The 26922-nt window shown below is 48.3% G+C and overlaps 1 protein-coding gene across 1 annotated transcript in view; it reads left to right on the forward strand.

Annotated features, from left to right (window-relative positions):
* The window catches only part of LOC140395762 (receptor expression-enhancing protein 6-like), a 39289-nt gene extending 23556 nt beyond the window's left edge, over positions 1–15733 (forward strand). Inside the window, exons 3-6 of the mRNA XM_072483918.1 lie at positions 37–117; positions 8009–8156; positions 12120–12276; positions 15675–15733. Of these exons, the coding sequence (XP_072340019.1) occupies positions 37–117; positions 8009–8156; positions 12120–12276; positions 15675–15733 (445 nt within the window). The remainder of the gene's footprint in view (positions 1–36; positions 118–8008; positions 8157–12119; positions 12277–15674) is intronic.
* Positions 15734–26922: the final 11189 nt, after the last annotated feature.

The following is a 26922-nucleotide window of genomic DNA, read 5'->3' on the forward strand; positions in this document are numbered from 1 at the left end:
GTCCAGATTCTTCCAGGTTTTGATCGCTTTGAACGTCCTGTGTATTGTACTTGGATATGGAGAACTCTTATTTCCCTGGATCAATGTGATTGCTTTTCTGTACCCAGCCTACTTTTCGTAAGTACGATAGTTTCTTATCAGAAACATATTGTACGGGAAGAGGCTCACGCTTTTTTTTTTTTTTTTGTTGCATTCTTGCCTTTTAATTATGATTGCCTTCTGGAACCATTGTCCTGTCTTGTTTCCGGATCCTTCCCAGATCTCTCCCTTTTTGGATAAGGGACAGGGTTATGTTGTCATTTTTCTTTACGTTTTTCATTGGGATGGGAGTGTCACTAGCCAGTTGTCCCTGAACTGAGGAGCTTGCAAGGCTATTGCAAGAGGGCATTTTTAAAGTTAACCACATTGCTGTGTTCTGGAGTCACATGTAGGCCAGACCAAGTGAGGATGGAAGATTTCCTTCCTTGAAGGGTATGAGTGAACCAGATCATTTTTTGTAACAATCTGGTGATTTCACGGTCACCCATATTAAGGGTGGTTCCAGAATTATTAATTGAATTTAAATTCCACCAGTTGCCATGGTGGCATTTGAACCAAGGCTGTGATCTAACAGCTGCGTCACACCCGACTGGCAGTGCCAAGGTTGCATTTTGCCCGTGCCAGGGATTGGGCCCAGGGGTGCCCTTATGAGGTGGGGTGCAGACACGGGAGGGTTCGCGTTGTGGCATTGAGAGATTGGGGCACCATTTAAAATAATAATAATAAATAATCTTTATTAGTGTCACAAGTAGGCTTACATTAACACTGCAATGAAGTTGCCATACACCGGCGCCAATTCAGGTACACAGGGAGAATTCAGAATGTCTAATTCACCTAACAGCACGTCTTTGGACTGTAGGAGGAAACCGGAGCACCCGGAGGAAACCCACGCACACACTGGGAGAATGTGCAGACTCCACACAGATAGTGACCCAAGCGGGAAATCGAACCCAGGACCCCGGCGCTGTGAAGCAACAGTGCTAACCATTATGTTACTGTGGCAATAAACAGAGCTCCTAAGTGCAGGAAATGAAGGTAAGTGAAAGTGCTGCCTCAGCGCCTGGTCCCGGGATCAATTCCAGTCTCAGGTGATCTGTGGAGTTTGCACCTTCTCCCGTGTCTGTGTGGGTTTCCTCCGGGTGCTGAGGTTTCCTCACACCATCCAAAGATGTGCAGGTTAGGTGGATTGGCCATGCTAAATTGTCCTTTGACGTCCAAACGGTTAGGTGCAGTTATGGGGCTAGGGTGGAGGCAAGTGCCTAGATAGGGTGCTCTTTCAGAGGGTGGGTGCAGACTCGATGGGCCGAATGGCCGCTGTAGTGTAGGGATTCTATAATAGCAGGATCGTTCAAGCCGGGAAACATCCCGCTAAAGCCACCCACAACTGGACTTTTTCCTGCGTTAAATCGCGCCCTATGTCTCCAAAGCATTACCCTGGGCCTCTGGGTTACCAGTCCACTGGGTTAGCACACTGGGCTAAATCGCTGGCTTTTAAGGCAGGCCAGCAGCACGGTTCAATTCCCGTACCAGCCTCCCCGAACAGGCGCCGGAATGTGGCGACTAGGGGCTTTTCCCATAACTTCATTGAAGCCTACTTGTGACAATAAGTGATTTTCATTTAATTTCATAACCACTCCACCACTGTCTCCCCATAAATTATTGAGCAGCTTAATCTTAACAAATAAATTATTACCTCAGAAAAAAACTTAAATGCTCAGTTACAATACTGTCACAAAACTATTTTTGAAATAATTTTACTTGTGATATTTGTGCTGAGAGAAACTTTCTCCCATTGCTCCAATCTCTAAATGGTAGTAAAAGCAGTTGGGCTGATTAGAGCCCAAAGAGGGGGATTTGCACATGGGAGACTGAACTGAGGTACTAAATGAGTGAAAGTGGAGGTAGTTGAGATTATTTGCTCTGGATGAACTAAAGCTTGCCACAGGAGGTAGTAAAAAGACCATCTGGTCTTAAAGCTGATATGTTACCAGGGTGGCTCAGTGGTTAGCACTACTACCTCACAGGGCCGGGGACCTGGGGTTCAATTCTGGCCTTGGGTGACTTTGTGGAGTTTACACATTCTCCCCGTGTCTGCGTGGGTTTCCTCCGGGTTCTCCGGTTTCCACCCACAACCTGCACATCTTTGGACTATGTGGATTGGGCATGATAAAATTGACCCTTAATGTTCGGGGACCGAGGTGGGGATGCTCATTCCGAGGGTGGGTGCAGGCTCGATGGGCTGAATGGTCTCCTGCACTGGGGATTCTATTGATGCATCTGAGAATACTGAGGGAAGGAAGTGAAATTGTGGAAACACGAGCCTTAATTTTCTAATTCTTCAGATGTCGTGGTAGTGACAAAAGACTGGAGAATGTCATAAAAGTTTATGGGTGTGATCGACTGGCGTGTTGTGCCTGAAAGGCAGCGCGACACGACCAGTAGATGCCGGGCGATCCCTCTTCCTGGATCTACCCGGTTCGCCACGCCATGAGATCTAACGCAATCTCGGGAGTCGGCGCGATGTGAATCTGACCTTTTGTTGGCAGATCAATTTTTAGCAAATCTGTGTACTAGCGTGAGACAGCTAGTCTGACTCTAATATGCACTCCCACGATCTACCCAAGGTGTGGGATCTAACCCCTTTGCCTTGGAGATCTTGGTCGAGCGCTGTTCAGTGCTGGTTTCCACAAACAGGGACCAGATGGACCAGCACTCGTGGTAGTCTACCAGGGGATTGGAGGCCCCCAGGTGCTTGCCCTCTGGTCAGAGTGGCACCCTGGCATTGGTACCACCTGGGAACCTTAACATTGCCAGCCTGGCATTGCCAAGGTACCTAGGTGGTGCTGGCAGTGCCGAGGTGCAAGGCAGGCATTTTTCCTACAACGGAGATGGGGCCCGGGGATGCCCTGCCTGTGTGAGGAGGCCCCCCCTTATAGGAGAGTTAGGGTATAAGCGAAGGTTTGGTGTCCCGAGAGATCGGGATGTATCTCCTGCACTCAGCAGTTCCGTTGTGCGGAGCTCCTCGGTGCAGGAAGCGGCACTAAGTGCGGCCTCGTTGGAGAGTTCCCGCCAAGGCCCCGAATGGAAACCGAGTTTGATAGTGTGGGGTTTCTCTGAGCGCTGGGAAACACCCGGCAAAATGCGTTTGTTATGGGACACTGCTCCCATTCGGGTAGATCGCGCCCCACATCTATGTTTTTCAATAAAAGGGTGCAACAGTAAGCCCAACAGCTGCACGCTAATCAGGCTAACCTCCCATGTTCAAACAATAATCTGGGACAAAATTTAAGTTACTTGGCCAAGTGTGGATTAATTGTGGGAAGCCACCATGGATGTGTTAAGGGAAAAATCATGTTTAACCGACCAGGTTGGTTTGGTGGGATAACCCATCAGGGGAGCGCAGTTGATGTATACGTGGACTTCCAAAAGACATTTGATGAACTCCCACTTAATAAGTTTGTCAGCAAAGTTGAAGCGCATGGAACAAGATGGATAGAAAGTTGGCTGAGTGACAGGAAATGGAGAGTAGTGGTGAACGGTTGTTTTCAGACTGCAGAATGGTTTACAGTGGGATTTCCCAGCAGTAACCATTATATGATTGCATTTTGTTTTATTCATTCATGGGATGTGGACATCGCTGGCTGGGCCAGCATTGATTGTCCGTCTGCGGGGCTATTTCAGAGGGCATTTCCGAGTCAACCACATTGCTGTGAATCTGGAGTCGCATGCAGGCCAGATCAAGTAACAGCGGATTTGCTTCCCTAAAGGAAAAAAATTGGCAACAATTTCATTAAACTTTTGTATTGAATTCAAAGTTCAACATCTGCCATGGTGGGATCTGAACCCAGTTTCCCAGATCATTACCGTGACAATGCCACTGTGCCACTGCCTTCCCCGAGTCTAGTCTCCTGGACTCTTCACCACCTCCAACTGTGCTCCCAGCTCACTGCTTCTTTCCAAATTCACTTTTACTTTCAGTTCCTCTCCCACCAGTGTTCAGCGTAAGCCACAAAGGAAGGTTGTGAAACATCCAAAGGTTATTTGGAGGAGGGGGGGCTGGAAAACTATAAATCATGCATTGTTCAGTCAACACTTTAAACCTTTGCACTGCTAATGAGTTTGGCTATTCATAAATCCTTACCAAAGTTTACTGATTAAACTCTGATACAGTTGTATTGTGCAGCTTAATAAATAATGAATTGAGTTCATCACCCAGAGAACACTTGTGGAGCACAAGTAAAGGTACCTTGTGCCTGCCTGTTCAGTGAAAGATATGAGGCATATTTCATTGATCCCTAAACATTTTCATTTTGTCCTCCGTCGAATGAGAAAATATAAACTGTTTTTCAATGAGGGAAACTCCACACAACAAAGTAACTTTGGTCAGCAGTATTACTGTGAGAGTTAGTGAGTGGTGGAATTTCTATTTGTCGATTACATTTTTACATGTTCAGAGAAACGGTAAAATTGGACAAATCGTTTCCAAAGAAACCATGTTGTTTTCAACTTGTGTTTAACTTCCCCTTTCCAACCTTTCACCAGATACTTTGCCCTTTAAAATGCAAAAACATCTCTGATCTGCTGGATCAAAGAAAACGTAAACCTCAGTTATAATGCAGTTTGGACATTGGTGTTTGTGAACCCTTGTACTATACACTATTTACTGTCCGAGGCAACCATAGAGATTGTTTAAAGAGATAAAATAAATTTGGAGCAATGCATTTTAGATACTGGTCGGCAGGCTCTGGGTAATTGTGTAATGTCGTCCTGGCACTTTGCTAATCTGTTTCCTAGCTTGACTGTTCGCGAACTTAACAGAATGTTAAATGGAGCCTTTTCAATATTGAGTCTCCAAAGCACTCACTGGGAGGTCTTGTGGCGCAGTGGATAGTGGCTCTGCTTCCGAATCCGAAGCTCTGAGTACAAGTCCCACCCCAGCGATCTCCAAAGAAAGTGTGTTCGTAATGGGGTCAAATAAGTGAGTGTGTCAACCTGCAAATCCTTCCAACCCCATGTTGGGCGAGTGTTTCCATTTTTAGGGCGGTACAGTAGCACAATGGTTAGCACTGTTGCTTCACAGCACCAGGGTCCCAGGTTCGATTCCCCGCTGGGTCACAGTCTGTGCGGAGTCTGCACGTTCTCCCCGTGTCTGCGTGGGTTTCCTCCGGGTGCTCCGGTTTCCTCCCACAAGTCCCGAAAGACATGCTGGTTAGGTGAATTGGACATTCTAAATTCTCCCTCTGTGTACCCGAACAGGCGCCGGAATGTGGCGACTTGGAGATTTTCACAGTAACTTCACTGCAGTGTTAATGTAAGCCTACTTGTGACAATAAAGATTATTATTATTATTATTATTATTATTACAAGCCAATGGCTGCCCATAAGATAAGGAGAGACTCCTGGTCAGACATGCTTGATGTAGAGTGTTGCCCACCAAGCTATAGTAACAAAAAGTATAGTTGCTATTGTCTCTGATGGCCATCGGCTGCTTTCCCCTTTGAGGGGGGAGAGCTGGCTGATGGGGATTTAACCCGAGGATCACTGTATCTCGGGCAAGGTTGAGAAGGTGGAGCCATCGTGAATAACCTCAGCCGATACGAGAATTGAACCTTGCTCTGCATCACAAACTATCTGTCCAGCCAAGTGCGGTAAATGTCCCCCTCAACCTATTAGCCTCTGGAGATAGACTAGAGCCCTATTCCAGGAATAGCTAGCTATGGAAACAGACAAAAGTTTGCCTTGGGTACGGGAAGGGAATTGGAAAATGAACATGTAGAATCATAGAATCCTGACAGTGCAGAAGGAGGCCGTTTGGCCCATCGAGCCTGCACTGACCCTTTGAAAGATCACCTACCCAGGCCCAATTCGCCGTCCTATTCCTGCAACTGCACTTAACATGACCAATCCACCTAACCAGCGCTAACCACTGTGCCACCGTGTTGCCCACATATGTGTGTCACATAACTTGTTACACTCGAGATGCCTCTGCCCACCTTCGAACCTGGGCCATTGCCAGCCGAGAGCATTCTGTGAGTGATGAAAATACCAATCTATGTTTCAGTGGCAGGTTACTAATCGTTCCGCACAAATTACTATAATCCCATAATCCTTTACAATTCTTTTAGCTATTGGTACCTTTGAAGTGGTTTCAGCAGGTGCTGTCTACTGTGTTACTGATGCACAGCAGCCAGGAAAGTTGCAGGTTCAATTTCTGGTCTGCACTGAACATAGAGGCATAGCAGTAGGATATTCATTGAGATCAGGGGCTGTTCTGCAACCAAACCCCATAAACCATCTTCACCTCGTATCCCTTTAATACCTTTGGTCATCAAAAAATCTGTCAATCTCAGGTTTAATGTGAAAACATAGAAAGCATGGAAAATAGAAGCAGGAGGAGGCCATTCGGCCCTTCGAGCCTGCTCCGCCATTCATCATGGCTGATCATCAAGTTCAATACCCTGATCCCGCCTCCTCTCCCCCCCCCCCCCCCCCATATCCCTTGATCCCTTTAGCCCCAAGAGCTATATCTAATTCCTTCTTGAAATTACACAATGTTTTGGCCTCAACTACTTTCTGTTGTAGTGAGTTCCACAGATTCACCCCTCTCTGGGTGAGGACATTTCTCCTCACCTCAGTCCTAAAAGGTTTACTCCTTATCCTCAAAACTATGACCCCTAGTTCTGGACTCATCGGGAACATTCTTTCTGAATCTACCTTGTCTAATCCTGTTAGAATTTTGTAAATTTCTTTGAGATCCCTTCTCGCTCTTCTAAACTCCAAAGAATATAATCCTAACCGATTTAGCCTCTCTTCATATTACAGTCCCGCCACCCCAGGAATCAGCCTGGTAAACCTTCGCTGCTCCCTCTCCGTAGCAAGAACATCCTTCCTCAGATAAGGAGGCCAAAACCGCACACAATACTACAGGTGTGGCCTCACCAATGCCCTGTACAATTACAGTAAAACATCTCTATTCATATACTCGAATCCTGTCGTTATGAAGGCAAACATATAATTTACCTTCTTTACTGCCTGCTGTACCTGCGCCCTTACTTTCAGCGACTGATGCACGAGGGCACCAAGGTCTCGCTGAGTATCCACCTCTCTCAATTTACTCCCATTCAAATAATAATCTGATTCCTATTTTTGCCACCGAGGTGGATAACCTCACATTTATCCACATTATACTGCAATTGCCATGCATATGCCCACTCACTCAGCTTGTCCAACTCCCGCTGAAGCATCTCTGCATCCTCCTCGCAGCTCACCCACCCAACCAACTTTGTATCATTTGCATTTGGAGATGATGCATTTCCTTCCCCCATCCAAATCATTAATATATAATGTGAACAGTTGGGGTCCCAGTACAGATCCCTGCGGTACCCCACTCGCGGCTGCCTGCCACTCCGAAAAAGACCCATGTAGTCCAACTTTTTGCTTCCTGTCTGCTAACCAGCTTTCTATCCATCTCAAGACACTATCCGTAATCCCATGAGCTTTAACTTTACAAAGTAATTTGCTTTGCGAGACCTTGTCAAAAGCTTTCTAAAATTTAAATAAACCATATCCACCGGTTCTCCCTGGTCAACTCTACTGGTTACATCTTCAAAGAATTCTAGATTAGTCCAGCATTATTTTTCTTTTGTAAATCCATGCTGACGTCTTGATTATACCACTGCTTTCCAAATGCTGTGCTATGAAATCCTTGATAATGGGCTCCAGCAACTTTCTCATTACTGATGTTAGGCTCGCTGGTCTATAGTTGCCTGTTTTCTCTCTACCTCCCTTTTTGAATAGCGGGGTTACATTCGCTACCCTCCAATCAAGAAAAGAGCCATCACCCTCGGGAGCTATCGGGGAGAAAGGGGAAAGTTGTAAGATTTGAAAGAAGGAATGTTTAGTGTTCACATGATGTCCTAATACAATCCAGTAAGAGTGATGTAACCGCCCTCAATCTTTGGCTTTCTAGAATTCTAGCTATCGAAAGCGACAATAAAGAGGATAAATTGAAGTGGCTTATGTTCTGGGTGATCTATGGAGCATTTGCAATATTTGAATGTGCGGCTAGAATCCTCCTCTTTGTCTTTCCAGCATTTCCAGTCTATCATAAATTCAAGGTATGAAACCAGTTTTATCTCCACCCCGTAACCATCAATCAGTTCCATCTTACTGAGGGCAGCCCGTAACAATATTGGTCTTGCTGTGTGTCCATCAGTGTGTGTGTCTGCACCATGATATACTGGTGTATATTATGACAACTAGTTAAGATTTATTAAGATTTACAATAATGTGGGTAGAAAACAATACTAATACTACTAACGAACTGTAAAATGATAACACTTAGAATACGAGAGCTTTCACTAAACATGACTATCCATAGCGACTTCTCACTCAGACGCCCCAATCTGCAGTGTCACATGGTGTAGTCTTACTGCCACCTGCTGGTTGGAGGTCTAACATATTAACATAGGGAATTGCTTACAAATGCCATGTCCATCCAATATGGAGCCTGACCTGGGATCACAATTGCCAAGTACTCCGACTTGGTAACATCGGCCAACAGCGCTTTTCCCACCACAAAAATGTCAATCCTCAAACACTTTGTGCACCAGGGAGAAAAACTAATCCCACATGGGTAAAAATCTGCACCGGTCCAGCCTTCTCTCGCCCCCCCCCCCCCCACTTTCCTCATTGTCACCTTCATCTCCACCCCCATTGGCTCCTCCAACCCTGCCCCCCCCCCCAAAACTAGGTCCTTCGAAACCTGATCGACCAGGCTCCAACGCCCGAGACCCTCCCCCCACCACACTCCCGTTCACTAGCCAACCTACATCAACAGTGACTCCTGCCAGAGCATGCCCCGCCCCCTCCACATGTCCAAAACCCACCTCCCTTAAACCAAGAAACAATACAGAACTGCACCCATAAGGATAAAAACCAGAACACACGTAGATAACCCCCCCCCCCCATTTAAGAGACCGAAACAAAATCCCAATCAAATAGAAAAACCTCAATAAGAAAAATCAATCCCCATCCCCAGCAACCAAGTCCAAATCCCAACTCTCATCAGTCCCAGTCCTTCAGCCTTAATGAACGCCTCCACCACCTCAAAATAAAAGTCCTTTGAGTTGTGCTTCGCTCTCAGCTTCGCTGGGTAGATCACTCCTAATCTCACTCCGCTGCCGTACAATGCTGCCTTCACCTGTCCAAAGGCCACCCATCGTCTCGCCAACTCCGCCACCAGATCTTGATATATGCGTACACCAACGCCTTCCCACTTCACCTCTCGTCTCTGCTTCGTCAAGCTCAAAACCTTCTCCCTATTGTGGTAGCTGTGGAAGCAGACCATAACCGCCCTTGGCGGCTCATTCGCTTTCGGCTTCGGCCTGAGCGACCGATGTGCCCTGTCCAACTCGTAGCGGGAAGGTTCTTCCCCATCCCCCATCAACTCAGCAAACATCTTTGTTCCCCAACCCCTTGGGCAGGCCCACGATTCCATGATTCTGCCTCCTCGACCTGTTCTCCAGGTCCTCCACCTTAGGTCTGGGCTCTTTGTTGATCTCCGCCACCCTCCGCAGCTCCTCGCCCATCGAGGTGAACTGGTTGCAGCATTGTGACAATACCTCCCCCACCCCCTTCAACTTCTCCCTTGCTCCCGCACCTTGACTGACGTCTTCATTACTGCCGCCTTTACTGGGGCAATTGCCTCCCTCCACTCACCACCCACTCTTTCATTGAAGCCATCACCTCCCTTTGAAGCACCTCCAAATGTTTGGCAAACATCCTTTCAAACTCCACCGACATCACCTTGGTCAGAGTTTCCCCCGTGAGGGGAGGGGCCCCACCCGACAGCCCAGCTCCGCCATCTTTCCTCCCGCAGGACTCACAGTAGCACTCAGAGAATTATCATAGAATTTACAGTGCAGAAGGAGGCCATTCAGCCCATCGAGTCTGCACCGGCTCTTGGAAAGAGCACCCTACCCAAGGTCAACACCTCCACCCTATCCCCATAACCCAGTAACCCCACCCAACACTAAGGGCAATTTTGGACACTTAAGGGCAATTTATCATGGCCAATCCACCTAATCTGCACATCTTTGGACTGTGGGAGGAAACCGGAGCACCCGGAGGAAACCCACGCACACACTGGGAGGATGTGCAGACTCCGCACAGACAGTGACCCAAGCCGGAAGTGAACCTGGGACCCTGGAGCTGTGAAGCAATTGTGCTATCCACAATGCTACCGTGCTGCTCATCTCAGAGGGGGGGCGGGTAAGGGGCCATGTTAAGGGGGGGCTCAGCTGTATAAACTCAGGGAGACCGTGTAATCCGGCAGCATTGGATGGCCAAGGGAATCCTCATCTCGTGACATTCTCCGTCTCTTCCTCCTTCCCTCCCCCCTGTAGAGGCATGGATTGCGGACTACAGCCAGCTATACTCGCTGGCAGCTGCCGCTGTTGCAAATGCACGGCGGCAAGAGCACCAGAGCCAGCCCAGGGAGGACCCTGCCCCAGAGAAGCCTGCCCCAGAAGAGCAGGGCCCAATCGGTGAGGCACAGCTGCCAGCCATCCAACAGGCCGAGGAGGAGGTGGGAAGGAGGTGCCGCATCAGGCCATGTGTATACCGTCAATTCCTGTCCTTTGAGTGATGCCAAGAGCAGAGAGGTGGTGACTCACCCAAGCTGGAGGTCATTCATCTACTTCCTGCATTGCGTGCCGGTCCTCCAGGTGAGGCTGCCAGCACTGCCACCTCATCCCAGGCACTGTTCAAAAAGATGGGCTTGAGTCTCCATCCCACCGTGGGGAAGAGGGTGCCCCTCCTCGCCGCAACGGCCCCTTCGACTCCCAGAATCTGGGAGGGTGATTGTGTGCAGCCATCTTCTTGGCTGGAATGACCGCCTGTGGTGAGTGGAGGGCCTAAAAGCTGCTCCAGCTTTCCAGCAGGAATCCTGACCCCAGCAAATCAGACGGCAGCGGGATTGGGAATCGCTCGGGTTGCACGTGGGCAGCGTACTGGCCCAGTTGCATCACCTGAATCTCACCCGGCCGGCGTTCCTCGCGGGAGCGCGCATTTCCCGCGATTGGAATCCGACAGGTGAACTTAGTCCCCCAAACGGAGAACCCTGCCCGAATGCTCATGTGCACATTAATTGGTTTGTGTCGGGCTAATTGAAATCACCGCTTCATGAAGCCACAGAATAAACAAACGCTGGGAGCTTCATCTGACTAAGGTGGGAAAAGCAACATCAACAGAGTCCAACAACCATAACCAAGTCCTCCTACCCTTGGCCGCACATCAATATGAACTGATGGTTATGACCCTTGTAATGTTCAGTTTTAGTGTTTGATTCTGAGCCCGGTTTGTAACTGATCTATGCTCACTGCGCTTGATGGGTTACGCCTGAGCGTTGATTCACCAGTCAGTAAACAGGCATAGAAGCTACTGGAAGCTTCTGCAGCAAGATGTAGACTTTATAAAGCATTATATAAAACTCTGCAAATAAAGATCCAACACACTTAGGAAATAGTTTCATCCCTGCATAGCTCCGAAGAATGTAAAGTATACCTAACACTTCACTTTGTCTCAATATGTAATAATAATCTTTATTAGTGTCACAGGTAGGCTAACGTCAACACTGCAATGAAGTTACTGTGAAAGCCCCGTAGTCGCCACACCCCGTCGCCTGTTTGGGTACACCGAGGGAGAATTCAGAATATCCAATTCACCTAACAAGTACGTCTTTTGGGACTTGTTGGAAGAAACCGGAGAACCCGGAGGAAAACCCACGCAGACACGGGGAGAACGTGCAGACTACGCACAGGCAGTGACCCAAGCCGGCAAACAAACCTGGGACCTTGGAGCTGTGAAGCAACAGTGCTAACCACTGTGCTGCCGTGCCGTCAATTGTTGGGATGACGAAATCCATTTGCTCCATTTTAGCTTATCCAACCCAAATTGATGTGGGAAACATTTGATTGTATCAGGTTGAATTAGATCGCAACCCAAGACCATGAAACCATTGCATTATACAATCCCCAAAGTCTGTTCCATTGGTAAAGGTCTTGCTTTTTGTTCTGCAGAGTCTCTTTATGTTGTGGTGCATGGCACCAGTCGACTGGAATGGGTCTCATGCAATTTACATGAACATCGTCCGTCCTTTCTTTTACAAGCATAAACCCATGGTGGATGATCTTGAAGAGAGAATTACAGAGGTCCTAGACAATGTGAGGATGGAAGGTAAAATCAATGCCAAGCTAAATACCAGGGAATGGATAGAGTGTGCAATACTGCGATAGGAAGAGGTTAGCGTGTATCCCAGAACTAGTGATGCACTGAAAGGTTTGGTAAAGCATGAAAGGCAGAAGGAAGAAAAAGGTAAATATTCTACTCATCACATAAGACAATGGGTGGGATTTTCTGCCCCCCCCCCCCCCCCCCCCCCCCCCCCCACCATGGTGTCATTTCCAGTGACGGAGGCAGCTTGCCATTTGCCGTGTGGGGTCTTCCGGCCCCACCGAGATCTACTGCGTTTTACGGGGCTCGCCCATCACACCGCCAGGGGACCCGCCTCTGGGGAGTGCCTTTGGCAGGAGAGAAGGTTCCTGTCGGCAGTAAGTGCGGAGAGTCCCGCTCTATATAAGCAAGCATAAGGGATTTTTTTTTTCCAATTAAGGGGCAATTTAGCGTGGCCAATCCACCTATCCTGCACAGCTTTGGGTTGTGGGGGTGAGACCCACACAGACACGGGGAGAATGTGCAAACTCCACACGGGCTGGGATTGAACCTGGGACCTCGGCGCCGTGAGACTACAGTGCGAACCACTGTGCCACCGTGCTGCCCAGAAGCAAGCATATATTAAGTGTAATCAAATGTACCTATGAGATACGTGTTTGAAATCACCCCTCAACAAGCCACTGAGTATAAGAAGCACTGGGATCTCACTCATTATTTTGTCACCTAAATTTCAACATTTCATTTAGAAACGGTTCCTGATAGCTATAGTCCAACAGGGGCATCAGAAGGAAGCTGTGTTATATAATTCCCTCACTACTGTTACTATATCATATATTTGTTTCATCGGCAAACTTTAAATTGTCATTACAATCATACGAGGCACCATACAACAATAGGGGCGGGATTCTCTGATTCACCAGTCATGTGTCTCTCGGCGGTGCGCCGTTCGCTGGCGGAGAGATTCTATCTTCCCGCCGCTTGCCAATGGGATTTCCCATCAAAGCCACCCCATGTCGTCGGGAAAAGAGAATCCGAATGGTATGAGAATTCTGGCCTAGGTCTCTGCTACCCAACCTCCACTTGCTATCCCGGTCAGATCACTCGTATCCAAAATGCTATTGCTCGTGTCGATTAGACACTCCGTTCCCTGCACTATCCATCGGTCACGGAAGGCGGCAAGCGTACTCGGTACACACCGAATTCACACCCTCCGAAGACAAGCAGGCACGGACACGGATGCAGAGAAAAGGCGGGGCAGCCAGATCGGCTCCTGTGGTCCATTTCCATCTGCACTCACCAGGCCCAGGATGAGAGCCGTAAGAAGGTCCTCCAAATTACTGCTCCATCTCTCCCCTCCCACCATGCCATTGTCCCTGCATCAGGTGGCCAAAGATCAGGAACATGAGGACGAAAAGCGACCAAAGATTGAGGAGCGATCCCCTCAAATAATTGAATGAAGGCTGCAACTGCTGATATTCCATATAAATGTGGAACACCAACTAAGCTCGGTTGCAACACATTCAAGGGGCCCAGAACTCTGAGAATTAACTTGCCAATGTGTTGTACATTTACAATACAGATTGAGCATCCCTTACCCAAAATGCTTGGGGCCGAGTGTGTATCGGACTTGGAATTTTTCGGATTTCGGAATGTATTGTGCAGCTGTGGCGCATGCTGGGAACTGTGCATGTGCGGGAAGCTGGGAACTGCACATGTGCGGTGCGTGTTGGGAACTGCGTATGTGCAGTGCATCTTGGGAACTGCAATATGCAGTTCCATTACCATTACACCAGATTCTTTAAACATGTTCATCACCTACGGCACTAGGATGGGCCTAACTAAAGCTTGAGAAATCTGAAATGAAGTAATTATTAAAAGTAAAAGCTAAATGTATTTTTGTGAGGATTTTAAAATTGTTTTCTGATCAGTATTGTTAGATTTTGCTTACCACAGCAGATTATAGTGACGGTCATAATGAAAACTGATTGCTGTGGTTGGCATGGGAATATAATTTAACCAGCTCCTCTTACAACTGCAGAGTCATGTCTGACTCATGAAGCCATGCAATCAGGCTGCTTTAATCAACCAAGAATGCTTCAACTAAACTTCAACCTTAGAATCCAGATGTTTGCAAAGACTTAACATAGAACACGTTCTATTCCAACACAGAGGTAAGAGGTGATTGAGACTTCAGCGAAGTGAACTGCAGGCTACTTGTCCTCATCACCGGGGGAAGGGTATGGCCGGTGAAGGTGAAGACACGTCTTTAATCACAGGTGTCGGGCGCTGATGTGACGCATTCTATATTTGGCAAGCCACAAATCTCTTGTGATGGATAGGAAATTAGCCACATTGTTAGGTGACCAACACCTGCAGAACGAAACCTCTGCGAATGTCGGAGCCTTCAAGAAAAGAATGGAGGAAGGAGAGCGAGTGGAATAGATCGCAGCGGGTCTTAGGTGGCTTTAGGGAATGTAGCACGGAGGAGGGGAATAGAGAAGCTGTATTCAAGAGGCCTGGGCTAATGACTTGGAGATGAGGGCCAGATTTTAACGGGAGAACTAAGCACAGCCGGCCCTGCTTTGGGCGGCTTTTGTGTATAGTCTGTAACGAGCTCCAGCTGGGTGGCCCCCGCCCTCTATCTGGAAAGCTCGTATTCCACAAGTCATACGGAGAGATCAACAATGGTTCCCCGTGGTCCTCGTGGGGTTTTTACAAGTCCAAATCCCACCCTGACGACTGAAGTATTTAAATTCAATAACAAAGAGCTTTTATCAGTAATAGACATAGAACATACAGTGCAGAAGGACGCCATTCGGCCCATCGAGTCTACACCGACCCACTTAAGCCCTCGCCTCCACCCTATCCCCGTAACCAATAACCCTCCTAACCTTTTTGGTCACCAAGGGCAATTTATCATGGCCAATCCACCTAACCTGCACGTCTTTGGACTGTGGGAGGAAATTGGAGCACCCGGAGGAAACCCACGCAGACATGGGAGAACGTGCAGACTCCGCACAGACAGCGACCCAGCGGGGAATCGAACCTGGGACCCTGGCGCTGTGAAGCAACAGTGCTAATCACTTGTGCTACCATGCTGCCCGTGGTGACCTTGAACTACCAGATTAGTGCAAAAACCCATCTGGATCACCTTTAGGAAGGGAATCTGTCAGCCTGGTCCATACTTTAGTCCAGAAATTCAAAAATAGGATAACTTTAAATAGTCTTCTGAAATGCCTAGCCAGCCATGCAGTTATGGACAATAATTGCTCGCCTTGCCAGCAACAGTCGCATCTCATGGACGAATAAAGAAAGGTAATGACAACAGCAATTCTCAGATCTAAGGCAGGTAGATGTTGCAAGTTTTCTACAAATATGTCCTAATTCTCTTCTTTTTTCAGTTCACCCAACACCTGAACCTAAGATTAAGAGCTCCTCAAGGCTGAAAAGTAAGGCTTGACTCGAATGAAGGGCATTGGTTGGAACACAAAGTTCAGTTGGGGTACAGTGGTAATGTGAAACTGACCCCAGCACTGAGAGCTTAATATGAAATGGAGGTCGGTGGGGCAGTGGTATTGCTACCACGACAGATGGAGGAATTTGAATTCGATAAAAATCTAGAATTAAGAAGTCAAATGGTGACCATCAAACTATTGTTGATTGTTGCAAAAACTCATCTTGTTCACTAATGTCCTTTACGGAGTGAAATCCGGTCTGGGCCTACATGTGACTCCAGACCCACAGCAATATGGTTGACTCTGAAACGGACGAGCAAGCTGCTCATCTCAAGGGCAATTAGAGTTGGGAACAATGCTGCCTTGCTAATATGCCCACATCCAAAGAATAAAGCAATTGGGCTGGATTCTCTGCCCCGTGAGACGGCAAACACAGATTGCAATCAGGCGGAGAATCGGGCCGAAATTGAGGTTTGGGCCAGGCACCAAATGGGCCGCTTGTTCGGGCCCCGCTGGCAGCAGGTTTGGGGATCTCGCCCGCACGCCAGCGGGAGAATACTACCTCCCGCGAGACCAGAGCCTCCGGGCCCCCGTGATTCTCTGGTCCTCCAACCAGGAATCACATGAGCGGGATTCACTACAGGTATCACCAAACGTGCAGCTGACATGGTGGACGTCACGGTGACCAAGGGGTAACTCCTTAAGAGAGCCCATCCGAGGCCACTCTTACCACCCCCTCCCCCCCCCCCCCCCACAATGCACTAACTGCCCACCCCTCCCATCCCTACCAGTCCCCCATTTCCCCCCCCCAACCAGAGACCCTAAAACAGGAGAACCCCCCCCCCACCCCGCCAAGAGGCTGATTTGCGGTGCTGAGGGTGAGGTTGACAGCTGCAGGATTTCGCTATTGGTCCACCTGGTCAAAATGGTGGCCCGATAGCGGGATTTCCTTGGGAGTCCCTCGTATTCCTCGATATGCATATGTTTGCATGAATTACTGAATTGCTTTGTCCTGGGAGCACAAATCGGTAGCAGTTCTCCTCTGGCGGAAGAAGATCTCCTACACAGAGAAACCCGGCCATTGTTATTTGAATATCTTCTTGTGAGAGCCCTCTTGTATTTTTCAATACATTCTCACGGTGCAGGTGTCACAGGCAACATCCTAGAATCATCCTTCAGACCTAAGTTGGAACATTCCCAATATTTGATTAATATGCTTGTATTTAATAATCATTTCCTTTAGTTCCCTCGTGTACCCTTTGCAATTTCTAGTTTCCTTTTTTTCCAAATCGCATATTCAGAAGTTTTAATTTTGCTTTTACAATATTTGGGATCTTCGGGCGGCATGGTGGGGCAGTGGTTAGCACTGCTGCCTCACGGCGCTGAGGACCCGGTTCGATCCCGGCCCCGGGTCACCGTCCGTGTGGAGTTTGCACATTTTCCCCGTGTGTGGTGGGTCTCGCCCCCACAAACCCAAAGATGTGCAGGTTAGGTGGATTGGCCACGCTACATTGCCCGTAATTGGCAAAATAAATAATTGGGTACTCTAAATCAATATTTGCGATCTTCATGTTGCCAACGCTAGCACCTTCATGAACAATTTATTAATTTGGCGCTATTATTCTGACATGTAGAATTAATTGGAGGAGAGCTGAGACAGATTCTATTCCCTGTCCTCTCTTTCTATTCCATGAATTGTGCAGACTAATATAACAGTGCAAAACTAATAAAAACTCTGTGTAGATGCCACAGTAGCAAAAGGGCTTCATCTTTTAAAATTAATTCAGGGGACATCCGTCTGTTGGCAAGGTCAGCCTTATTGCCATCCTCAGGTGTGCGTGAGAGGTTGGTGATGGATCTTGCTCCTGCAGCAAAGATGCTCCCAAGGCATTGAATAGAATGACTTCTTCTCTCGTCTTATTTTTCCTCCTTTCCACAAAGAAATGCTTGCCTTCTCCTGGCACACTGCTTACAGCGGCTGTACTTGAAACGGGGAACATTGATTGCAGGGATACTGAAGCAGTGCAACCACCAAGTGGGGCAAAAATTGCCTGAGGTCACCCCAGAGCAAAGCCTTGGCTGAACCGCATCGCTCCACAAAAAGTCAGTAACACGACACTTGACCTAATACATACCTTAGCTTAGCCACTCTTCCCCAGTTTAAAGTCACCATTCCAAATATTCTCTCATTACGTCCATGAACACTGATGACAACCCCCCCCCCCCCCCAACCCCCAATAAATCTCCTTAACTCAGAACATTAAAATCTTTCACAGTCTCCACCTTCCTTCTTTCTTAGTTTATTTTTTTCCCATCGGCACAAAGACTTTTCTCTCACTTTAATGAAGCTTTCGCTGGGAAACTCTCTTGCAGCAGGTAGAAATGCCAGCTACTGGATAACACGGTAGCGTAGTGGTTAGCACAATTGCTTCACAGCGCCAGGGTCCCAGGTTCGATTCCCGGCTTGGGTCACTGTCTGTGCAGAGTCTGCACGTTCTCCCCGTGTGCGCGTGGGTTTCCTCGGGTGCTCCGCTTTCCTCCCACAGTCCAAGATGTGCAGGTTAGGTGGATTGGCCGTGATAAATTGCCCTTTGTGTCAAAATTGCCCTAGTGTTGGGTGGGTTGCTGGGTTATGGGGATAGGGTGGGGGTGTGGGCTTGGGTAGGGTGCTCTTTCCAAGAGCTGGTGCAGACTCGATGGGCCGAGTGGCCTCCTTCTGCACTGTAAATTCTATCAATATATCCACTTGCCCTAGTTAAGTCGAAATGCTCCAGTTCAGATTTGCTTTTAAAGTGTGGCCCTTTTGCATTTCAGCAAGCAAATGGCCATCAGCAAGATCTTCAAAAGAGCAAAACACAAGTGAGAATCCCGCAGAGAATGGGTCAACTCTCAGAAGATGCATGCCCCAAACCTGCTTCAGATACATGGAGGGGACATGGAATTTATTGGTGAAACTTGTGAATAGATCTTCCTTGAAGAAATATGTCTTTTTTTACAGTAGGCTGTGTGCTGGCATAAATTTTATATATACAATTTGATCATCCAGATCTAAAATAAAAATACTTACATTATAATCGCTAATGCTAAATCAATGGATGTATATGCTGACATGGCAGTCAAGACCAGAATTTGGAAATACAAACTTTCCTCTAATAGCTCAGTTTCTCTGACGTTGAGGTGCCGGCGTGGACTGGGGCGGGCACAGTAAGAAGTCTGACAACACCAGGTTAAAGCCCAACAGGTTGTTTGGAATCACCAGCTTTCGGAGTCACCTGATGAAGAGCTACTTCTACCGTGGGCATCTCTGGCTGGGTCAGTATTTATTGCCATACCTAACTGCCCTTGTACTGAGTGGTTTGTAGCCCAAGCTTTAAAGAGTCCGGGTCTAATTTGCATTGGCTATGAGGAGAAGTTGAATAAACTCGGTTTGTTCTCACTGGAACGAAGAAGGTTGAGGGGCGACCTGATAGAGATCTACAAAATTGAGGGGCACAGACAGAGTGGATAGTCAGAGGCTTTTCCCAGGGTAGAGGGGTCAATTACTAGGGGGGGATAGGTTTCAGGTGCGAGGGGCAAGGTTTAGAGGAGATGTACGAGGCAAGTTTTTACACAGAGGGTAGTGGGTGCCTGGAACTCCGCTGCCGGAGGAGGTGATGGAGCAGGGACGATAGTGACGTTTAAGAGACATCTTGACAAATACATGAATAGGATGGAATAGAGGGATACGGACCCAGGAAGTGTAGAAGATTGTAGTTTAGACAGGCAGCATGGTCGGCACAGGCTTGGAGGGCCGAAGGGCCTGTTCCTGTGCTGTATTGTTCTTTGTTCTTTTTTCTTTGTTGCCTGGAGTCACAAGATATTAGTAAACCAGATGTTTTTTTTATGACAATAAAGTCAAGTTTCACCATCTACCATGGTGGGATTGAAACCCGGGCCCCAGAGTATTCTCCTGTGCCTCTGGATCACCAGTCCAGTGCCACTAGTCCACCGCCTCCCAGTGAGCCATGAGGAGCAGGGGGAGGTGAAGCACCAGGGAGATTTGCCTGCTGAACAGTACCACATGATGGGCTGACTGGCTTCCTTCTGTGCTGTACCGTTCTATGATTCTACCCAGTTAGTCAGTGTAAAAAGGAGGCATACTGCTAAGCTCAGTGACCATGGTTCCGGGTTAGCACACAGTATTGCTTTCCAACGAGGCACACCGGTAAGTGTGCCTCTGCGGATAGTGGAGAAGAGGAGGATTCGGCTCAATTGTGAAGCCCACGATAGTCAAATAGCATGCAGAGGCTCACTCATTGTTGTCACCCGCGTGAGGTACTAAACATATTAGCCAGTACCCATTGAACATTGCAGGGCGCAGTGCCCTCAGGAAAGTGGAGAAAATCATAAAGGGAGAAGCAAGAAATTTATATGTTTTGTGAATTGCAATTTTATATATCTACCAGCAGAGGCCATCAGAGGTGTTGACATCGCTCGCTCAGCTGTCTGCGGTTGTTGAAATAAAATTGCCTAAGAGCCAAGTGATGTTGAAACCAATAGATGCTCTGCTCCCCACAGGCTAGCTTCCCCTTCCTTTCTTATTGAGACTGGCACATCTTCACCAGGAAACTTGTGAGAAAATCCAGCCGAGACAGGGTGGAATTTTAACCATACTCACTCGATCTTTGGGATTGGCTGGATTTTACAGCACCGCCCAATATCGCCCGCAAAGAAAGTGAATAGGCAGCAAAATCATGCAAGGTGCAAAACTGACATTCCACCTGATTCGGTCAGTTTCTCGAAGCGGCTAGGTTAAACTCGGCACGGTAGCAAGTGGTTAGCACTGCGGCCTCACAGCTCCAGGGAGCCGGGTTCAATTCTGGCCTCGGGTGACTGTCTGTGCGGAGTTTGCACTTTTAGCCCGTGTCTGCGTGGGTTTCCTCCGGGTACTCCGGTTTCTTCCCACAGTCCAAAGACGTGCAAGTTAGGTGAATTGGACACGCCAAATTGCCCCTTCGTGGCCAAAGGGTTAAGTGGGGTTAAGGGGATAGGTTGGAGGCGTGAGCTTAATCCAAGGGCCGGGTGCAGACTTGATGGGCCAAATGGCCTCCTTCTGCACTGTAAATTCTATTCTATGGTCTTGTTGGAAAACAAACCCTACACGTCCTGGAATGGGTATGATGTGTGCTGGAGTAGAAGTGCCACAGTTGGGCCTCTCTTTCTTGCTACTCAATGTGTCTGTGGGTTTCAGCTGAGGGCAGAATTGTGGTGCTGCCTCTCCGAATTTCATATCTTGCTGACGCTCGGAGTCCTGGCTCTCCGATTAAAACTGCCAATTGGACGAGGTCCTAAGAGGGCAGCCAGCGCCTGTTTTGTAAAGTTTTGTAGCACGAATCTAGAAGAGAAGAGGAGGAACTTTGATGTGGATGTATACAAGGGAAAGCTGGATAACCCGGCGAGTGAGAAGGTGTAGCCACCTAAATTGGCCAACTCCCGATTTAAAATGGCGAACGGCAAAGGCTGATGGGAAAGTCAGCCAACATAGACAGAAACCAGCAGCTGCAGGTTTGCTGTGTATTTACCTCTGCAAAGGCCAGACAACATCGGTACCAGCGACCATCAGCATAACAATGTAGCAGCCATCTGCATACTGATGAGCAATCCCCGGGAACAATAAGTAACATTTGGGACACACAAAGCAAAGTCAGACTCCTCGGCGCCAGCAGGAGCCAACACAAAGGAGGTGAACGAGCACCTCAAGACCGCCCATCGATCAGGGAACCGCTCCAGTATTGGAGAAATCGAACCAAGCGATTGGGACAAAGTCCAATCACTTGGGACCAGGTACAGGGTCCGCCCCGAAAGGCGGGAAGCCCCTGGGGACTATAAGAGTTAAGCCCCAAGTTCAAATCGGTCTCTTCTCACCTCTCTTCACCTCTGCATCCTGCCCGGGTCACCCAGCAACACAAACTAACACTGACCGTGACCGGTGCAGTGACTCCCGACAGAGTAAATCTTAATTCAACGCTCGCTACGAGATAGGCGCTCCTAGCTACCAATCCGTACCAACTTCGAATCCCGCAGACTCAGAACCCGAACGAAAGGCCATTTGTTCCCCTGACCTGGTGGGCCAGTCCGAAGTTAAGTAGAGGCCTGTTTTGTTGATTGTAGAAGTAGCTTAGACGTAGAATTTGTGCTTGAGTAGCTATTACTGTGTATAATAAATGTGCTTTGATTTGAATCTTACTAATCGGAGTACTGGGTTATTGATCATTACTCGGACTTGAACCTCGTGGCGGTATCATAAAGCTACCTGGCGACTCGAGAGCAAAGGTAATAAAACAGAGCAATTGAACCAAGGAGAAAGTTAGCAACATTATTAGGCGACTCTGTCGGGACCCGATCTAGAAGTGGCATAACCACTCCGGGAGAACCCAAGAATTTGAATTAGAGAACCAATTGGGAACAGAAAACCACAAGCGTTCAAGCAGTTCTAATCAATACTCATAATTCGGACGTGTGTGTATGCATGCGTAACTAACAGGGCGATAAGGTAAAACTGATAGATTTTTTGTTGCGACAAAACTGTCGGGAGTTTGTATATCGGAAAGTAGCAAGAGCCGTACCCATATTTACAGCACCGCCTTAATACCCCTGTCCCAAATTTGAAGAGCAGCATTCGGATAGGAAAGATGGCAATGCAATGCCTCATGAACCCAGAGGAATTTGCGGACGCAGCGACCAGCAGCAGCAGAGTGGGACAATGTCCATTTGGGAGGAAGAGATCAGGAAATATCTCAAAGGGAAAGAATGGCCCCTTTGGAATGAATTCTGTGACAACGAGGAATCAGGCCCCGGGAGCATATGACATACTTGATTGGAGAACCTGAGCGAGATCCACAAAAAGAGCTTAGGAAAAGCTCGCAAGCCGATGGCAATCGTGTCCTGCTTGGCACAATTGCGAGGCACAGAGGAGGTCGTTAGGACGCTCCGGAAAGATGTAGAGGGCATACATCGAATGAGTAAGGCCGATATAAGCGAGGTAGAAAGAGAGAACTTAGAATTGAGGAGGAAATTGGCAGCAAAAGATGGAGAGGTGGAGGATGCCAAATGGGCTCACCAGTCTTGTCTGGCGCACTTAAGCAACTTCCAGTCCCAATATGAAAAGGCCTATCAGGACATACAACGTGCAGTCCTGGTATGTGAAGAAACAGAAAAGCAGGTAGAAGCATTGCAGAGACAGTGCAGCGACGTAAAGGCAGCGTTAAGAGCACCCCATGCTGCCACCACAGAGCAAAGACAAAGCTCATTAGACCACGCAAAGTGCCGGAAGCAGATTGCAGAACTGCAATCTCTGCTTTCAGTTCAGAAAGGCTCCCAGGAAACCTTTGGAGCGAAATTAGATCAGGAAGACGGCCCTGATTGGGAAGAATTAAACGAGACAGCGCAGAGATATGTTCAGGGAACATGTGCGCAGGGAAAGCCACAAAAGAGGAAAGTGCCCCAACCCCCCACACAGCAGATAGTTCAGGCTCCAATGAACCCAGTAACCACCCACCGCACAGCCATAGTGAACGATACGGAATTTCTATATTCCACCCCCTTAACAGTGACCCAATTACAGGACGCGTGCGAGAAAATCACACCGTTCCTCCCCACCTCAGACCCCCACCATTTCTTTGCCACGGTAAAGCATCAGGCGACCATGTACGGCCTGGATGAGCGAGAGCACGTAAAGCTCACCGTTTTAAGTTTCGACCCTTCAGTAGCAGCAGCCCTTCCCGACCCACAGAATGTAGGAGGAGGCACCCTTGCAGAAATGCATACCGCGATCCTGGATGCGATCGGGTATAACCGGGGTGACCCCGTAGATGGCCTCAACAAATGCAGGCAAAAGAAATCCGAGCACCCCACAGCGTTCGCTGGATGCCTGTGGATCCACTTTGCAGCAGTCTTTGGAGACGTAGACCGTGCCTATTTGTCCCCAGACAACATGGCCAAATGGACCCGCACCCTTATCTCCCATGCCACAGAAACAGGACAGAAAGCTTGCGCGAGTTATGATCCCTCAGAGGAGGCCCATAACGAGAAGTGGGTAGTGAAAAGATTGTCCCGCACCTGGGAGCAATCTGTACAAAGCAAACCCGCAGTTAAAATTCCCGCAGAAAAGCAGGCCGACGCAGATATACAGGCAGTTAAAACACACCAGAACCCCGCATGGGTAAATGAAGGAAGGAACAGACCCCACAGAAACCACCAGAATGTTATAATTGCGGACAATTAGGACATTACGCACGAGAATGTCAAGCCCCCCTGAAACTGCAACGGAATCAGCCCACAAATGCCCCCCAAACCAGCAAAGACACCAACAGCCCCGACCCCCCCACCCAGGGAACCATACCCAAGGGAACAATGCACCAGAGAGCCTGCTCCACCTTATGTGCCCCAGGGGTCATGTTACAACTGTGGGCAGTCAGGACACTTCGCCCAAGATTGCAGGAGACCCCCACCAGCTAGACTTGCCCCCAGATATGAAAGAGAACACCACCCACAGCAGCTGCAAGGTCCCAGCTGCCCCATGCAAACTGTGAGCACTTACCCACCACTTCTCATGGCAGCGTTACCTCAGCAAGGCCACTTCATTTTTGTTTCGCTCCTCCTTCCTCTCTTCTTCGGTCACGCTGCACTCCCTCCATATGCTAGTTACACCCCAGCCCAAATGTGATTTACGATGTCCCGTATTCTGATGGAACCTGCAGCATGTTTTATGTTGTTTGTAGTGTTTTGTTAAATGTTGTATGTCAGACAGGAAAAAAAAATTCCACGGCCCCACGCCCTTTCGGCCGAAACCTCTGAGAACTTGTCCGCACGCTCATCAGCAGAAACCTCTGAGAAATTGTCCGCACGCTCATCAGCAGAAACCTCTGAGGACTTGCCCACAGAGACTTGTTAAGGTCCCAGACGCCAGTTCAGCGGAACTCGTCTGTCGACAGATGTCACACGCCCGTTTGTAACTGCCCTTCTGGTTCGAAGATAGAACCACTACGGCAACCCCCCACGATGACTACATTTCTTGCCCGTTCTTGTCGGTTGCTCAGGCAGTGGAGAAACGGCTTGGGACCCGCCCTGCCTGGGAACCCCCACTCTGGTCGACTACGCTCGGGTAGGGGAGACACGGCATTGGTAGCCGTCCTACCCGGGGACTCCATCCAACTCTTACCCGTCGCGGCCCATACGCACCTCATTTTGGAAATTTTATTTCAAAAAGTTTTGGTTTGTTTCAGGTTGCCAACCACATGCTATTTACATCCTGAAACATTTGGATGGTAGATCGCACAGTCTGTGAGACGGCTCGCACTGGTTCATTATTTGAAAGTGTGTCTTGTCCTAAAATTCGGTTTTTGAAAAAAAATGAGGGAGTCCCATTAGTGACCAATTATAAAGGGAGTAATTGGCACTAAAGGACAGACAGACTATCGTACGAGATGTTAAACCAAGATAGTTACAGACACTATGCTTGATTCCACAGAACTCCAGAAGCTCCAGGACCGGAGAAGTGAAGAGAAGCGAAGGGAAAGAAGAAGCACCATGAGGACTTCCTTCGGATGGTTCATCATCACAATGGACATTTGAAAATGAAAATCGCTTATTGTCACGAGTAGGCTTCAATGAAGTTACTGTGAAAAGCCCCTAGTCGCCACATTCCGGCGCCTATTCAGGGAGGCGTGCACGCGAACCCCATGATCTCGAGCCCCCCCAGCCGTTAATGATTCACTTCCCCACAGTACCCAGAGCCCAGTCACCAGCGACACCACACCATCTTGGTGTGACAGGTTTATAACCTGGTACTCCCTGTCCTACGTAATAGAAACCTTGTTGGTATTGGCGATACTCTGCTGCGTCGTGCAGACTATGCATCTAAGAAAATGGAGAAGGAGAGCCTACCACGCTCGCACCCCGGTATATAGGATCAGATCCCCTATTTTCGGATACGACCAGACCCCCGACCCCCGCGATCTATAATAAAGAGCATTAATTTGCGGTTTTATTGTAAATAAAGAAATGTAAAGAAATGTTCATGAGCAATTGTACGATCCTGAGCTTGACTGCCAAGCCAGGAAAAATGTGTATAGACTGCTATGATTTTGTTTGTATGGTTGAGGAAGTTAGTGTGATGAAATGTTTGAGTGAGAGTAGCGTATTAAGGATAGTAAGAGGTTCCCACTTTTTTTTATTGTTTTGTAATGCATGTCCCTGTTTGACATAGCGCCTCTTAGAATTGTCAATTAAAAATTAAAATTTGTTTGCATAGTTCTGGTCAGTGTAGAGGCCATGAACGAAGTGCTCCCCAGGTCAGGGAATGGAAAGCAACGTAGTTATGTGATCCTTCACGCTTCGCGTTAGGATCACAAGGAGGGTGTGTAGCCACCTAAATTGGCCAACTCCCGATTTAAAATGGCGAACGGCAAAGGCTGATGGGAAAGTCAGCCAACATAGACAGAAACCAGCAGCTGCAGGTTTGCTGTGTATTTACCTCTGCAAAGGTCAGACAACATCGATACCAGTGACCATCAGCATGGTAGCATTGTGGATAGCACAATTGCTTCACAGCTCCAGGGTCCCAGGTTCGATTCCGGCTTGGGTCACTGTCTGTGCGGAGTCTGCTCATCCTCCCCGTTGGTGCGTGGGTTTCCTCCGGGTGCTCCGGTTTCCTCCCACAGTCCAAAGATGTGCAGGTTAGGTGGATTGGCCATGATAATTTGTCCTTAGTGTCCAAAATTGCTCTTAGTGTTAGGTGGGGTTACTGGGTTATGGGGATAGGGTGGAGGTGTTGACCTAGGGTGGGGTGCTCTTTCCAAGAGCCGGTGCAGACTCGATGGGCCGAATGGCCTCCTTCTGCATTGTGAATTCTATGAAACAATGTAGCAGCCATCTGCATACTGATGAGCAATCCCCGGGAACAATAAGTAACATTTTGGACACACAAAGCAAAGCCAGACTCCTCGGCGCCAGCAGGAGCCAACACAAAGGAGGTGAACGAGCAACTCAAGACCGCCCATCGATCAGGGAACTGCTCCAGTATTGGAGAAATCGAACCAAGCGATTGGGACAAACTCCAATCACTTGGGACCAGGTACGGGGTCCGCCCCGAAAGGCGGGAAGCCCCTGGGGACTATAAGAGTTAAGCCCCAAGTTCAAATCAGTCCCTCTTCAC

Source organism: Scyliorhinus torazame, chromosome 18, assembly GCF_047496885.1.
Source record: "Scyliorhinus torazame isolate Kashiwa2021f chromosome 18, sScyTor2.1, whole genome shotgun sequence".
NCBI lineage: Eukaryota > Metazoa > Chordata > Chondrichthyes > Carcharhiniformes > Scyliorhinidae > Scyliorhinus > Scyliorhinus torazame.